This window comes from Trachypithecus francoisi, unplaced genomic scaffold (assembly GCF_009764315.1).
Source record: "Trachypithecus francoisi isolate TF-2019V2 unplaced genomic scaffold, Tfra_2.0 Lachesis_group0, whole genome shotgun sequence".
Taxonomy (NCBI): domain Eukaryota; kingdom Metazoa; phylum Chordata; class Mammalia; order Primates; family Cercopithecidae; genus Trachypithecus; species Trachypithecus francoisi.
Genome location: NW_022681453.1, coordinates 76,062,170 through 76,078,753, shown reverse-complemented (window position 1 = coordinate 76,078,753; position 16,584 = coordinate 76,062,170). Strand labels below are relative to the sequence as shown.

Here is a 16,584-nt window from a genome sequence, read left to right as displayed (position 1 = left end):
AATAAAGAATGGAAGGGAAATAACTTGTTACGATAGGGTGGCTGAGGAAAAGAAGGATGCAGTACATACATACTAAGGTACTGCTTTGGTTTTCTTTAAATCTCTGTGTAACAAAAGTTAAGGCCACTAGAGAAGCTTAATAACCTAATTCTAGTAAAGTAGAACATTGGAAAGATACCTACCTCAAACTTCACATCATTATTTGAAAATACTCAAGATGTACTCCCTCAGAGCAACAGTATGAGCAACATCCCCTATCAGATGACAGCATCAACAACAAATTATAAATGTTCTAGCCTCATTCCTGGGTCTACTTTGTGTCTCCTAACCTGATATTTTCATTTTGTTTTCTCTACCTGTTACCCTGTTATATATCATATGTAACCATAAACCACCTTATATCCTTTTTGTAAAAAGGTTTATTTGGAATCAATCACTGGTAGCCAAATAAATACAATTAAAACCTCTTGGAGAACTCCAAACTCACTTTAATATGAGATAAGCTGAGCAAATGAAGAGAAATAATGGTTGTAACCAGTCCCTGGTAATACAAGCAGTGGCAAACCCTGATGATCAATTCCAACATATAAACAAGACAGCATAACTGTCAGGAGCTACAAACCAGTATTCAGAGGTGGACCTATGTACAATGGAACCAATAAGGCCAAAGTGACCTTTCAGGTGTTCCTTGCTATCCCCCACCCTCCCTCCTCATTTACCTCAAGACACAATGCTTTTTGCAAACGATTATTAAATTGCCTAGTAAGTCATAAAATTATTCAGTTTTTCAGAGACTTACTAGCCTCAAGGAATTACATCTGCTTCTCAAAGGTAGGCTGTGGCAGATTTTTCATATTAACACCTGGCATGTAGTTGAAACCAAAAACAAATACTTGATGAAATGACACAGTGCTACTTTAAATGTAGACTAAACTGAACTGAATTCCTGTGCAATGCTGCACTAAAGCATCTCCTCTGTGAGTCCAGGTGGTATTTCCAGATCTTAGCAGTTCTACTTAGAACACTGACCTAGCCTTGTTAATCACTTAAAATTCTCACATATGAACACCTAAACTCCCATTAAAGCAAAAATATCATCAATGTCATCTATCTCCTTAATGGTTCCTGATGTACTGTTTTTATTTATTTGCATCACTGTCCACAAATCAGTTTCATTTTCATGGATGCCTCTAAGATTTTCATGCATCATTTTCTCCTTAGTTTGTATGACAGGCATTGAAACTCCACTATTCAAGAGTTGCTTACTGTTGGGGTAGAGATCAGTTCTATGCACAGTACAGTGTGAGAGTCTCCACTTAGCACTGGTATCTGCAGCAGTCTTCTGAGTCCTTTGAGAGAACTGCTGAATTTCCCTTAAAAGAGTCAACTGCAACTTTCTCTGTGGTTTCCTTTGTCTCCGTAAAAATTTATTCTGTGATCTTCTCTGTCTCAGATGATGCTTTGAAGTTTTGATACCTAAGCCACGAAGAAGGTGGTTGCAAATAGACGTTTTTATGCACTCTAGTTTCTTTGGCAAACTTTAAAAGACAGAGAGAGGAAAAATCAGGGCTTAAGATGCAGAAAAACATTCTTTACCAACTGAAAAGAAAAATACACAATTTATCTACAAGTCCTATGCCTGTGTACAATCCCAGAACCACATAGAAAAATGTTTCACCCCAAGTCTGCTTTTTCAGAGCACAAATGCCTGATTGAAGTATAGATGAATGTGTCCCCATTTTGCTTTCAAACTCTCAAAAGTACAGCCGCTAGTTATTTGCTGAATGGTGAGATACCCCTGTACTTTTAGAGCATTTCCCTCATAACTGCTAAATCTGTTCATAATGTAATGAGTAGACATGAGGAAACATCATAAATGAAAAAATCTGCCAGTACATATTAATCTGAATCTGGATAATCAGCTTCATGCTGTAGCATGAAATGAACAAGGAAAAAGGAATAAAGGCTAAGAGAAGTTTATAAAAGAATGTGTGCGGTGGCTCAAGCCTGTAATCCCAGCACTTTGGGAGGCCGAGACGGGCGGATCACGAGGTCAGGAGTTCGAGACCATCCTGGCTAACACGGTGAAACCCCGTCTCTACTAAAAAATACAAAAAAAGCTAGCCGGGCGAGGTGGCTGGCGCCTGTAGTCCCAGCTACTCGGGAGGCTGAGGCAGGAGAATGGCGTAAACCTGGGAGGCGGAGCTTGCAGTGAGCTGAGATCCAGCCACTGCACTCCAGCCTGGGCGACAGGGCGAGACTCCGTCTCAAAAAAAAAAAAGAATGTGAAGACAGGGCTTCTGGCTCAGACACACTGACAGCCTTAAGCTACCCTAATTATGATTCATATGTCATCTTCAAGTTTGGAAATTCAGAAATCAAACAGCTGATCATTTTAGGTGTTTTGCTTCCACACAGGGTACACTGCCACAAGGTTCATCAGTGCCTTACTGAATTGTTTCACTGTTTGTGATAGATTTTAAAAGATGGGCATGGATATAAAACTTTGAGGAAGCCCATTATAATAAATCACGATCTTTGCTTCCAAACCATTTTCTTATCTTACTATAAGCAGTGGCTTTTAAGTGGGAAGAAGGTGGGTGTACTTCAGAGTTGAAAGGAAAACAGAGGGCCTGAACTGAGTTCCACATCTAACGCCATTTACCTATCTATGAAATGGGAATAATACTGTCTACCTCACAGTGTTATTACGGACATTAAATAAATTATAAAGTTTACTACAAATATATTAATGAAACAGCAAAACAGGGCAGTATATGAAGGAGCACTATATCTGGGGAGTACTGAGTAATGGTTTAACCAATAAACACCAGTTTGCCACACTTCTCATTAACTTTTAGTTGTTACTTCTGCCTCATCTACCCTTGATTTTAAACCCAATTTTAAACAGAATGCTTCTCTCCATCTCAGGCTGCGTTTCCAGCCATAGGATACATCACTTTTAGATTATTACACACCTTTAGGGGACCCATCTCAATGTAAAAACCCCTCAAGCACTTTATCCCTTAGGAATATTCAACCGTTTTTCCTGTCGCTTTTAATCAAAATGTGTTACAAAACCCTCACTGTATACTAATTTTTTTCTGAAACAGGAATATATTTTCTGTAAACTTCAAAAGAAAATTTAACAACATTTTTAATATGTGCTTCCTCCCCAGGAATTAATTTTAAATCCCTGAATAGCTCTATAACTATGGATAAGAAATTACGGGACATGCACAGGATATTTCTTAAAGAATACAATAAAAAAACAAATCAGAAAATTGCCTCTGTGAAGGTGGAATAGGCTCTTAATACCTATTTGTGTTTGAAATCGTTACCACTAAGCCCTGAAGTGTCTAATGTCTAACTTCATGTAATACTTCATGCAATACTGGTTCACAAGCAAAGATAAGCACCCTTAAACAGTTCTGAATATAAAAATCACAGAAAAGAAATATATAAAGTCCAGCTGATACAAACAGTAGCCAGTAGCAACAGTACAAGACCCCAGCAGTCTTGTATGGGCCTCATGGGAGGCAGGCACCTTCTGCTTCTGCTCTCATGCCCTTATCCCACTGCACTGCGCTGAAGCTATCTGCAGAAGGGCTGCCTTTCCAGAAGACTCTGAGCTCCCTGAAGACCAAGTCATGTCTTTATGCAGTTGTATCCTCAGGCTCAGCACACCAGACATTCTTAATGGTTCCGGGATGAGCAGATGGAAATGATGAAAAGCATAAATGCTTGAGGTCCAATTAACCTGCTTATGTTCTTTCTCCAATAATACAGTTTTGCTCTTACACCAAAAACAGCAAATGGAACTGCAGTTTGAGTACATCCCAGTTTAGCCCCACTGCGGCTGCTGGACATCACGTTTTAAAGAAAAGTGACCTGAATATACACTTTTACTCTTAACAACAGAAAAAGTAAAGGAACATAATTTTTGCAATATACCTACCTAGTACCTTGAGCTTCCAGATGTTTAAGCCGGTTGCTTTTAAGAAGTTTGTTACCCAGAAAAATGGCCTGAGCCTTGAGTTTTTTGCTCCTGCACCATACAACTGCTATCTGGATTTCTTCAGAAAGTTGTGTGAAGGACTCAGCCTCTCGGAATCTTTGCACAAAACTTTTGGCATAAGGCGTTCCTATCACTTTCTCAGAAGAATATTTGGTTGTCTTTAGTCTGGACTGAGAACATTTAAAATCAAAGCTGGTCTCCTGAAACGTGAAAACATGAGAAAAATATATTGGACATGCTACCGGCTTGTAATTATATGACAACAGGGAAATTTAGCTTATAATCAAAATTTAAAAATTAGATTTATCAGTCCCTAAATGCTTGAAGTGATGGATACCCCATCTGTGATTATTATGCACTGTATGCCTGTAACAAAATATCTTATGTACCCCATAAATATATATACCTGCTATGTACCCACAAAAACTAAAAATTAAAAAAATAACTTGTCAGTCTTCAAGGAAATTTTTTGCTCAATAAGCTTTCCTTATGTCTTTAAAAACTGAATTTTTCTCCATTGCTCCAAATACAAGTTGTTTTGTTCCCCCTCTGTACCAGGACAAGTCCCATCTGCAGCTGAGTTAGAGTGACATAGGAAAGTTAACATAAATATTCTAACACACATATCTCATATACACAACAATAAAACCCCACGTTTAAATACTGGTCAAAGCCTAACTGCAGAGGGTTGGGGGATCACTGGAAGGCCCCTCTCCTCTATACCAACAGAATATCACAATTCGTTTTTCACTTATTTCCATATCCTGAGTAAACCTCCTCAATTTAGAAATGTTTCTGAAAACAGGGAAGATATGGGGCCCTGCAGAGCGCCCGGCAGAATAAGGCCATTAATCAGTTAATGCCTGCTGAGTATCTGTTAAAAATGCTCAACTGAGCAACACTTCCAATTCTACTTCAACCATCTCTGACAAGGCACCTTTACTTCTTCAACTCCTTCTTTCTATACCAAGTCGCATTTAGATTTTACTAACGTTTACTGTTTCTTTATGAAAATATGCTGCCTACGAGATGATCTGCTCTATCATTCATTCAAAGCTTACTTCTTCAAAATTTCTTACACTCAAAAGAAACTTTTAAAAAAAGTAGAAAATATAAAAGTAATGACCCATGTCAATAGTTTATGTTTGGTGATCAACAGAAGTAGTTTACTTTAAAAGCAAGCTAAGCAAGTTAGTGCTATTTGCTAAAAATATAGTAGCAATTAGTCTTGAATAAGAGGGATCCTGACCCACCAACTTCAAAGCCAGTCACCTACAAACAGGGGCACAGGCTGCAGAAGTTTCAAGGCTCACAAAGCACCGTAGTTCTTGAGATACCGTTGAAAAACTATTCTGGGGACTGGTGAATGGTAAAGAAGACAGACTATGAAACCATACTGCCTGCATTCAAACTGCAGCTCTGCCATTTATTCACTATGTGGCCAAGTTTCTTGGCCTTTCTATGCCTCAATTTCCCCATCTGAAATATGAAAATGGTAATAAGCATGCCCACCTCACAGATCTTTTGTGACATAATTACATGACTTTGTGCATATAAAAGCACTTAGAACAATGCCTGGCACAGAAAGTATTACTCCTCACTCTGAATTCATGAATTAGACAGAACATCAATGGAAGCTGGAGTCCTTAAGAGTTCAAGAAAGTATGCTTAAGAATTCTTAAATAAAAGAAGTAAACTAACCCATGAAAAATATCAGAAGTAAAGACATTTTGCAAAGACAGGGTTAAAAACAAAAAGTCAAGTTACTGAGTAAAACAGTAATGCTGATGTACTTATATGCTGCTAGGTCCAGAACAAACAATTTACAAACATTAATCAATCATGTTAAAACTTGAACCTCAACAAGAGTAAAGGAATAGCTTCATGACAAAACGATGAAGATGATGACCAAAATGACAGTAGCTAATAACATCTAACTCCAATTAAATGCTTACCATACCCCAGACTGCCAAACGCTTTACATGCATTAAAACTAGCACAATCCTATGAGGCACATATTACTATTACAAAATAGAGGAACGGAGAGATCAGGAAACTCACAGAAGGTCACACAGCTAGTACCAAAGCCAGGATTCAAACCAACTATCTGACTGCAAAGCCTATACTCTTAAGCTGCAGTACAATCCATACTTAACAACAGATCTTACGGTTACTTTAAAATTCTAGAGAAACTCCTACTAAAATATTTCTGAAGGTACTCTATTAACTGAACTAACTAGATGTATTAAAAATCCCCTGCCTCTATTCATTCAGAAGCACACACTGACAACTAAGAAGGCACTAAGCTTAGAGCTGGGGATAAAATGAGAAGAGTCAATCTCTGCCCTTGGTAAGAAGCATCCGCTACAAATTAGCAGAAATCATAAGCTAAATTTAATGAAGCCAGACAAACCTGAGTAGCTTTGTGTTTCAGCTGGTTGCAGAAAGCCCTCACATCAAATTCTGATGACTTCTCTGTGGAGGTGGAAAAATTGCAGATACAAAACCTTAGGCATACTCTTTTCAAATCTACAACAAATTCTTAAGTGCATGACATTTCTTGCCAAATTACCACAAAATAAATAAAGGAATAAAGCAAGCAAATAACTAGGAAGCAATTACAGAAACAAATAACTTAAAGTACTCAAGCTTAGAAAGCACAGGTATCATCATACCTCTCTATAGATAATCAATGTAAGTCAAAATTAAGATGTGAGATGTTGAATTTCCTTCTATGCTATGCCTATTACTTTCAAAAGGTTTCCTTTTATTTTTTATTTTTTTGGTTTTACTAGAGTATGTGCTATATCAAAGCAAATTACCTTTGAAGATTCTCTTATTCTTTACTGGCTGTCCAAGATCCACTTTATTCTGTACATTGATCTTTATTTGTTTAGCTTTTTTGGAAATTCCAAGTACGGTTTCTTCACTGGCTTTTGGTGACTGCTCATTTATTAAAAACAGTTTATTTAGCAATTTAGTTACTCCTTTAGCTGCAAAAGCTGTAGACATTTTTTTCTTAAAGGCTTCAAAATATGGCTGTCCTAAAAATTCAGTAATATCAGAAGGAAAGGTAAAATCTTTGAAGTAAGGCATTGGTTGAATCCTAGAGACCTCTTGAAGCAATCCAAACAAAGGCTCATATAACAAAATCAACCTTTTTAAAACACCTTTATAGAGAACCCTAGAGAAAGAAATAGGAGCTCATTAATTAACCAGTAATTACAATTTGCAGATTACATAATACATTTCAAGACTGAAAGCTGAAAATAAATGGCTATCAAGGTCTTCCAGTACAAAAATTTTTTGTCCTCCAGTACAAAAAAATACTATGGTGCACACTTGCAAACAGCCAGATTAGTCCATCCCAACAGAAAAATCCAAGTATAAAATGTTACTCAAAAAACTGTAGGATAGTCTACCAGGAAAAAAATATACATATTCAAAAAGTACTACATGGAGAAATGTACAAAAGGATGCATATCTTAAGTGTGGTAGATGTTGAGATTTCAGGCAAATTTCAGGTTCTTCACATTTTTCTTTTTAAATTTCTTAAAACAGGCATGTATTATAATCAGCAAAAATTAAAGCTATTTTCATTACAGAAAAGAGTATCAAAGGTTTAGCATTTTAAAATAATGATTAGTAATCAAACATTGTTACCTCTGATTCTCTAAGTAGAATAATTATAATTATAATAAAACAATAGGAAATAGTATTTGAGATATCCAGGTTAAGATATCAAAGTTTCAATCTCTAAATACAGACATTTTTTCTTTTCCCCATCCAATGTTTTCTTACATTCTTATTAGAGCTAATAATCTTAATTGCTTGAAATGGCCCAAAACAGGCCTTCTTACAGATACGGACAAATTCTAATTATCCATCAGATCAGTTTCACAATACGTACTGAGAGACATGCAAAAGAATGTCTCTTAGTTAGCAAATATTACCAGCACACATCAACCAAATATGCTCAAAAAAGCAGTGGTGTTTGAGTTGGAAGAAAAGAGGCTAGCACATAAGAAGGTCAAAAATTGCATTTATCATTGCCATTAAAAATTAGAAACCAAGTGACAGAAAGAATCAAGTGATATAGCCAGCCCAGGAATAGCATCATTTTAAATGGCCTGTTGTAATATGACTACTGCCAACAATTTTTTATTACTGCAATTCCCTGTCGTAGGCATTAATTTTTTTAATGTTCAATAAAAGCCCACTGATGTTTCACTACAACCTACTATGACCCAGATTTCAATGTGACACCAGTCACTCCCAATTTTTTTAGTTGTTCAGTGTTGGGCTGATCTCGTGGATTGAGATACAAAGCCTACTCCTTTGACATAGCCATTAGCACTCAGCTTCCCAATCTACCCCCAAAAAACTCTGATCAAATCAAGATAGAGAATACCTGCACCTCCCGTAACCCCATAGGAAAATAAGTTTGAAAACTACTAATAAGAAACCTAAGCTGAAAAGAGATGAGAAAGAAATGAAGGATGTCAGAGGTGTGTACATACCATAATCTGCTCACCAGCCCAACCATCACAAGGTTTAAAATAATGAACTCTTGCAAACCTAGATGTTTCACAGTCAAACTGGAAAATCAATTTAAGGCAGAAAACAAAATCAAAGTAATGTGGGTTTTGTAAGTTACAATCATGAATGAAGAAATATATTGGAAGTAAAGAGAATTTTCTTAAAGGTATTAAAGCCTTAAAACACATTCTATTTAAGAATCTAAATCTTTAAAATATGGTAATAAACTCTGCTAGAGCTCCCATTATTAAATTTAGTTCTTAAAGTTTAGTTTCTAAGATTAAGAATTTCTAGCTGTCAATGCTCTTAGGCTAATACATGCTGATCAGTTGACAGGCCGTCTCTGGCAATGGCTGCATCAGGCAATTCCTGAGAAAAGGAGGCCAAGAAGGAAAAGTTTAAGAATTCCTGTAGATTATAACTCCTATAAAGTGTTAGCTTTCAAATAAAAATACTGTTAAAAATATCCAAACAATTCCAATTCAAAAGAAGGTGTATTTAAGATATTCAAGGATACAGAAATGTTTTGCAGCAGCAGTCCAACAAGCGGAGCAACAACTTGCAGGCTCCCAAAACCTTCATCAACACCAATTCCACCACTGGCTGACTGGGGACAACACACACTTTGGTAGTTAAGGGCTGATTTTCACTTGAAAAAAATCGAAAAAGTACATTACTTTCACTTAAAAAAAAAAAAAAGGTTTTTTTATTTTACATTTACCAGTTAAAGGATATGACAAAGGATTGAAATAAAGAGATGCATAGAGCAAGGTATGGCAGAAGCACAGAGCTTCCACATCCTCCCTAGGCAACCCTTCACATGTTCAGCTATCTGCAAACTCCCCTTTACTTTCACTTTTAAGTATAAAGCATTTCTATAGCAGTTTTCAAGTGAAGACTTGCTTTAAGTTCAATGTGAGATAGTTATGCGCAATAACAGCCCTCTGACATTTTAATATAACCTACCATGACCCAGATTTCAACGTCACACCAGTCACTCCCACAGATCAATGTCAGAAGAGTACCACAAACACCAGGTGCCCCACATTAAAACAAAATGTATACAGCTGAAGTATAATTGGTTATATTCCAACACCAAGCATAGAGAAATCCAAAGGGAGATCACAAGACATTGAGTTCCCAGCCCACCACATCACAAAGCAACTGGACCACTTACTTGGAAGAAAACAACTCAAACAGGTCTTGAATTGAACCCTCCAAATTCATATTTTTCAAACGCTTTAAACATTGCTCAACCTGGAAGAAGAAGAGCAGCTCAAATTCATGTGTATGTAATGCAGACAGGGTCACTGATTATGACCAGGAAAGCAAACAGTTCTAGGTATTCAAAGAATGGAACTATGCTAAATATCACAGAATACCTTATTTTTTTTCAGGGTTGAGAAATCCAAAGTGCAAGCAATTGCTTCTGGTTACAAATTTGGAATTTATCCAGCCAAACACATTTTTAAAATCAGATGACTCCTAAGAAATTAGTATATGCCACAATGAGCTTCATGTTATAAAGGGGACAAAAGCAAGTATAGGTTATTCTCAAGATTATAATTTTGCTGAGACGGCATAATTTTTATTTTTTTAGAGACAGAGTCTCACTCTGTTACCCAGGCTGCAGTGCAGTGGTGCCATCTCTGCTCATTGCAAGCTCCACCTCCTGGGATCACTCCATTCTCCTGCCTCAGCCTCCCAAGTAGCTGGGCCTACAGGTGCCCGCCACCACGCCCGGCTAATTTTCTGTATTAGTAGAGACAGGGTTTCACTGTGTTAGCCAGGATGGTCTCGATCTCCTGACCTTGTGATCCGCCCACTTCGGCCTCTCAAAGTGCTGGGATTATAGGCATGAGCCACCGCACCCAGCCGACAACACAATTTTTAATAGTGAAACTATAAAACAAGATAGCAAATTATTAACTACTAAATTTCAACAGTCTATAAAGTACCAGAGATGAGGAAAATGATTGGCTTCAATCACTGAACAAATACATTCTTTGAGTAGATGAAGCTTGTCCTTATGTTCCTCCGCATCTTCTCTCTTCCTCCCTTCTCTCTCTTGAATTTTTTTCCCTTTTGTTTCCTTTTGAACCACAGTTCACTTATTATGTTTTCCAAGTGCTTTACCATCTTGGTTTGTCAATACCTCCCTCAAAGGATGGTGTCCACACTTGAAGACTGAAAAAGACAGGAGCTGACACCAAAGAATTTAAGGATTGTTCCCTCCATTGTTCTGAAAACCGTTGTTAAAACAGAATCCATAACCTTGGTTCAATTTCTAGAAGCTCTGGCAAGATACTCTCCTTGCCAGTATCAACGCCCATCCAGATTTTTTTATCTGTCTAGATGCAGTCCCATGCTGCCCTTTGGGTGGTATTCCTGAGGACTACAGAACTCCTATAACATTTTGTACAATGCATGACTCTTACCTTTTTAAAAAAAAAAATAAAAGATGCTATTGAGTGCTTACTGAACACTGTTCTAAGAACTGGACTATAGCGGTAAACAAAAGGGACAAAATACATTGCCCTTGTGGAGCTTACACTATAGCTGCGAGAGAAAGGCAATCAATGGCAGGTGGTGGTAAGTGCTATGAAGAAAAATAAGGCAGAGAGGAAGTGCTGAGAAGATTGCAATTTTAAATAGGGTCTGTTTTTATTTCAGCATTTAATTAAATATTTTACATGTCTTCCTATCTTTACTACTAGATTTTTAGCAACTAGAGATACAGAAGTTTCTAATACTATTTTATCTCCCAGCATGCCCTACATGTACTCCACAGAACAGGAATCAAAACTATTTTCTGTGTTCCACTTAGGGGGATGTTTAGAGACAGGCCGATTCTAGTACTTACATGAAAGTTCTCTGTAAACTGTGAAATGTTAAGCAGTTGTAAGGCAGTAGAAGTGGTAATAGCAGCTGCAGCAGTAACATAAGCATAAAACATGTTTCCTACCTCAGGGATCACACAGAATATAAAATATATACACAAATAACTACCACAACACAGACTATATTAAATGCTATCAGAGAAGTACAAAGAGGAGGCCCAAATAGCTAAGAATTAAAAAAAAAAAAAAAAAAGCAACTTCAGTAATAATCAGAAAAATACAACTTAAAATGAGATTACTATAACATAGATTATCACTGCCGGGACTTAGAGGATAGGAAGGCGTTTAACAGGCAGACATGGAAAGGCTGGGCATTCTAAACATACAGAACCAGGTAAGCAGACTCAGAAGTAGGAACACACACAGTGAGCAGGCAGGTTTGTTAAGAGTCCAGGTTGGCCGGAATATAATCTATCTGAATGTGAGCGAGAAGCCTGAACTAAGACTGAAAAGGCCAGATCACAGATCTTGTAAGCCAAACTAAGAAGTCTGGTCTCTTTTTTTTGTTTGAGACCGAGTGTTGCTCTCTCCCCCAGTCTGGAGTACAGTGGCACAATCTCAGCTCACTGCAAGCTCCACCTCCCGGGTTCACGCCATTCTCCTGCCTCAGCCTCCCGAGTAGCTGAGACTACAAGCACTCACCACCATGCCCAGCTAATTTTTTGCATTTTTTGGTAGAGACGGGTTTTCACCATGTTAGCCAGGATGGTCTCGATCTCCTGACCTCGTGATCCACCCGCCTCAGTCTCCAAAGTGCTGGGATGACAGGCGTGAGCCACCGCGCCCAGCCAGAGGTTTGGTCTTTACTCAGGACACAATGGAGAACCACTAAAAATCAAAGTTGTATTTTCAGATGATTAACCTAGTTTTAATATTTAGAATATGCCAGAGCTTAGGAAAAGCTGAAAGAGAAACCATCAGTTATGACAGTAAGACAACTAAAATTTGACGAGGTCTAAGAGGAAAATGGCAGCCAGAACTGAAGAGGGCACCAGATCCAGAGGAAGTTTTGTCTCATGGACCGCCTGGATGGGAGAGCTACATAAGAGAGAGAGACTAGAGAATGGCAAATTTTTATGACAGGGCAATTATTCACAACCCAGAAGCTAGAAGGAAAAATACATTCACTGAGAGGGTTAGCAAGCTTGCTTTTGGATTAAAAAGACTCCGAAAAAGATAAAAGCTACCCTAGATTGGAAAATTTAGGGAAAGACCATGATCCCAGATCTTTCTTTGATGAAATCTTCACCCTGTTTGCTTTAAGTACTAGGGGTGGAAAACTAACTAGAAAGCATGCATCTATAAGGTTAGAGACTATGTCCATCTTTTTCACTACTCTATACACAGCACGAAGCAGAGTGCCTGGCACACAGAAAGTTCAAAAACACTTGCAAGGTAGCCCTGTCACACAATGGATAGCCTTCTGAACTTCTAGAAAATACCTGCGGAATTAAGTGAATGAATGAATGAGCATATCAGGAAGCCAGCTTAAGAGAGGCGCTACTCTATGGTGTAGCCCCTGAGCTGGAGGGTCCAATTTTGTCTTAAGCTCCAGACATTACATGAAACCAGTTTACACCACAACTTGCTATGTATCCATTTACTCTAACATACCACCAATTAGATTATGTACCCTATAATAAGAAGACAAGTTTTTTTGTTGTTTTTGTTTTTTTTTTTTTAAATTTCAGCATTTTGATTATGCTCAGGGAACTGTTTCTTAATGTCCAACATTTTGTCTTGCTCAACTCACTTTATCTTTGCGCTGGGCAAAGGCACTGTTGTTATAGATTGTACATAATGAAGAAAATGTTTACTTGCCCATTAGAAACAAGACTGGGAAATAATTAATCTAAACATACTTCTTTTCTAACAAAAATTACTTTTTGAAATGCTGAAATGCTTTCAGGAAAAAAAAGAAAGTGCACATGTAACTGTGGGCTATAGGCCTATAAAACACAAGTAATTTACGGAGATTTCCACGAGATTTCCATAAATAGCAAAATAGTAAGTGGCAGTGTGCTCTACATTTTCAAGTGAACAGGCTGGGTCTCATCTACCGGGCTTCCTCACCTGTTTGAGGGCCAAATGGGGTTTGTGGCGGCCCATTCTGTTGTGATTGCTGTAAAGGACGGCACATAACACATCTGTTTCCGCATCTAAGATTTGGCTCTTCAGTGACAGTGTGACGAGATGGCATTCTTTAATTACAGCTGCAATGCAAAGGTCTGAAGCAGAGATATTGAATAAGATTTAGTACATATTTCTACATTAAGTATATTAAAAACACACTGAAAAAAAAGCATCTTCCCTTATTTGTTTTAAAGGAATCAAAAACAAATGTAATCTGTCTCAACTGTAAGAACATAACGATTGTTAAGTATAAGAGAAGTTGAAAAACGGTAACAGATGACATAAAAGTCTACGAAATCATTAAGAGAACATCTGTTAAACAAGAAGATGTATCTTTACATTGCATTTTAACATGGTTTAATAATCTTTCATATGAATACTTTGCTGTCAGTCATCTGCTGTACACTTACGCCTCATGTGTACACTTACGCCCCCACCTTGGAGGTGCGGCACATGTCACTACATGTGTAATAATTCTCTAACTCCCCATGTTGCTATTCCCAAAAGCAAGACAGAATGAATAAATTCACAGTCTTCAAAATCAAGGCTTCTGTGTTTGGATATCACTTTAAGAGAGACACAGACATATTCAGAAAAGAAAAACCACCACAGTAACTGGAAATCGTATTATTTGATGAACGCCTGACTGAACACCGGGTGCTCATCAGCAGATGCTTCCTAGTCTGAAAATCTGTAGTAGTCCGTAAGATGCAGTTCATGTGTTATTTATGGCTCTAAAGGCAGCACTAGCATTCCAGGTGGAAGTAAAGGCTGGTTGCTACCTAACAAGAATTTTCTTACTGTCCCAACAACTATCTGAAGACAGAATGGGCTGCCTCGGGGATGGGTAGTGAGTTGGTGAATTTCCCATGCCTAATAGGAATTGTTGAACAATTTCTGAATAGAGAAAGAGGTAATATTAATCTGTCAAGTGTGTAGGAAGGACAGATGGGATAATCTGTAAAGTGTGTAGGATGGATATATGGGAAAGGGGATGTGATGATCTAAATCAAGTTTGTCCAATCCGCCTTATTGTGTTGTTCTGTTTTGTTTTAGGCTTTATGCAGCTTAAAGTCATGGTTTTTAGTTTGTCTCTAGTGAAAACAGGGATGAGGAAAGGGCTTTACCAGCCCAACCTGAAACAAAGAACCCAAGACTGACTGTATTCTCTCCCTTGGGCCCCCGAGCTACGTATTAACATTGGTAACAGCTACCATTTGAATATTCATTTACCATGCCAGGCAGTGTCCGAAATGCTTTCTCTACGTTACCAACTCTTTCATCCCCCTAAAACAGTCCTATGAGGAAGGTACTACTTTTATCTCTATTTGAAAGTGAGATCAGTGAGGCACAGAAAGGTTCAGTAACTCCCTCAAGCTCCAGTGAAGGGTAGAGCTAGTATTCAAACCCAAACAACCTGGCTCCTGCGCCAGGCTCCTACCTACTATATGCCCTTCACCCTAACAAATACCATCCATTTAGGTGGTAAAACACTGTCGTTTACAGAGCATTGTCTCCTAAATTACATCGTTAGATATTCCCAACGCCCCTGTGAGTAGGAGGAGGACTAGCTCCATTTCACAGATAAGCAGATAGAGGTCCGAAAAGATCGCAGTTTGAGTCCCAGTGCTTAGGTGACGTCCACCGCTCCTCGGGGGCAGGAAAAAAACGGAAAGGGGAAATGGACGGAAGGGTAAACAAGACTCCCAAGACCCGGGTGAGCAAGGGTTCCCAGGCAGCACTGTTCCCAGGCACCAACTGAGTCCACCTCTCTCCACCCCCTCAGCGCGGGGCTAAGCCTTAGTCCATCTCTCCAACCAAGCCCTGCATCAGCACAGCTGGTTCAATGAAGGACTGCGAAGCCAGAGGCCCTACGAGCTACACCAGCAAAGTCCTGGGACCGCTCGACCCCTACGTGCCCCGCGCCCTCTCCCAGCGTCCCCCGGGCCAGGGAAGTCCCGGTACCGCCCCCGCCACGTGCGCCGGCCTGGCCTGTCGGCCTCCCCCGGAAACGTTCCCCCCTCCTCGCCCGGCGCCTCACTCACCAAGGGCCGCGCCGGGGTTCTGCACTGTCACCGCGGTGCGGCTCCCCGCCTTAGGAATTCTCACACGGTTCCAGGGTTCCGGGCCCGGCGGCAACGCAGCCATCTTGCGAGGTGGGTAGATTTGGGAAAGGCGGAGCTACGCGAGAGCACGTCTAGCGACCGGAGGTGGGGCGATCGGACCTAGTCCGGGCCGGAAGAGAGCAGGGGGCGGGGCTGGGGCGGGGCCAGGAGCCGGGCCGGAGGCGCCCTTCGCATAGTAAAAGCGTGGGACTGGGAAGGACCCCGTCATCTGTACATTGGTTACCAATACGTGGCCTCGTAGAATCATGGGAGAAAAAAAGCCCCATTCCAATACTAACCAACAGAATCTCTGAGAATGGGGTGAGGAATCTGCATTTTGTTTAAACTTCACGCAGGGGATTCGGAAGCACAACCAAGTTTGTAACTATTAAATACTTCCAGGCATTTTACAAATATGGAAAATGAGGCCCAGAATTGAGTTGGTGCTTTTACCCCCAATTCTGCCTCAGACATTAGGGGAAAAAGGAAGAAATAAAGAGGTTTATGCAAGGTGTGGAATTTGTAGCGAAGAACGAGTGATTTGCTTTGGGTGGTAAAGGAAGGCTCTTTTACGTCTTGAACCACAGCAAAACCGAGGTCACATCAAAGAAACTTGGAAGACACCTGTCTGTCATTCCCACTTTTGTCAGTCTCCAAGACAAGATCATATTCTAAGCTCTAGTGATCCTTACCTCATTAATATCTTTCTAATAATTCATTTATCCTCAGCCTTGCTAATGCCCCCGTAAGTTCTTAAGACTCCCACAGTAACGTATTAGAAAAACAGTGTTTTAGAAACAGACTGCCAAGGTTCTAGTTCTAGCTTTGCTGTTTACTAGCTCGTGATCTCAGGAAATTTACTTACCTCCTCCTCCAGACTCATTTTACC

The 16,584-nt window shown here is 39.3% G+C and overlaps 2 protein-coding genes across 4 annotated transcripts in view; one reads left to right on the top strand and one right to left on the bottom strand.

Moving 5' to 3' along the window:
• Positions 1 to 402: 402 nt before the first annotated feature.
• On the bottom strand, positions 403 to 15,928 carry NEPRO (nucleolus and neural progenitor protein). 2 transcript variants are annotated; one of them, XM_033211272.1, is made up of 9 exons: positions 15,636 to 15,928; positions 13,531 to 13,685; positions 9,735 to 9,814; positions 9,075 to 9,206; positions 8,539 to 8,616; positions 6,841 to 7,202; positions 6,432 to 6,493; positions 3,959 to 4,218; positions 403 to 1,538 (listed from the first exon to the last, which is right to left on the bottom strand). In XM_033211272.1, exons 1-9 carry the CDS (start codon positions 15,736 to 15,738, stop codon positions 1,070 to 1,072), a joined length of 1,701 nt encoding a protein of 566 aa, XP_033067163.1. In that variant the 5' UTR covers positions 15,739 to 15,928; the 3' UTR covers positions 403 to 1,069. The 2 variants fall into 2 exon arrangements, with proteins under 2 accessions (XP_033067163.1, XP_033067164.1); XM_033211273.1 differs by lacking the exons at positions 13,531 to 13,685; positions 15,636 to 15,928 and adding an exon at positions 9,940 to 10,231.
• Positions 15,612 to 16,584, top strand: part of BOC (BOC cell adhesion associated, oncogene regulated) — a 247,391-nt gene continuing 246,418 nt past the window's right edge. For both annotated transcript variants that reach the window (XM_033211258.1, XM_033211264.1), the window contains exon 1: positions 15,612 to 15,746. The gene's annotated coding sequence lies outside the window, so the exon portion shown is untranslated. The remainder of the gene's footprint in view (positions 15,747 to 16,584) is intronic.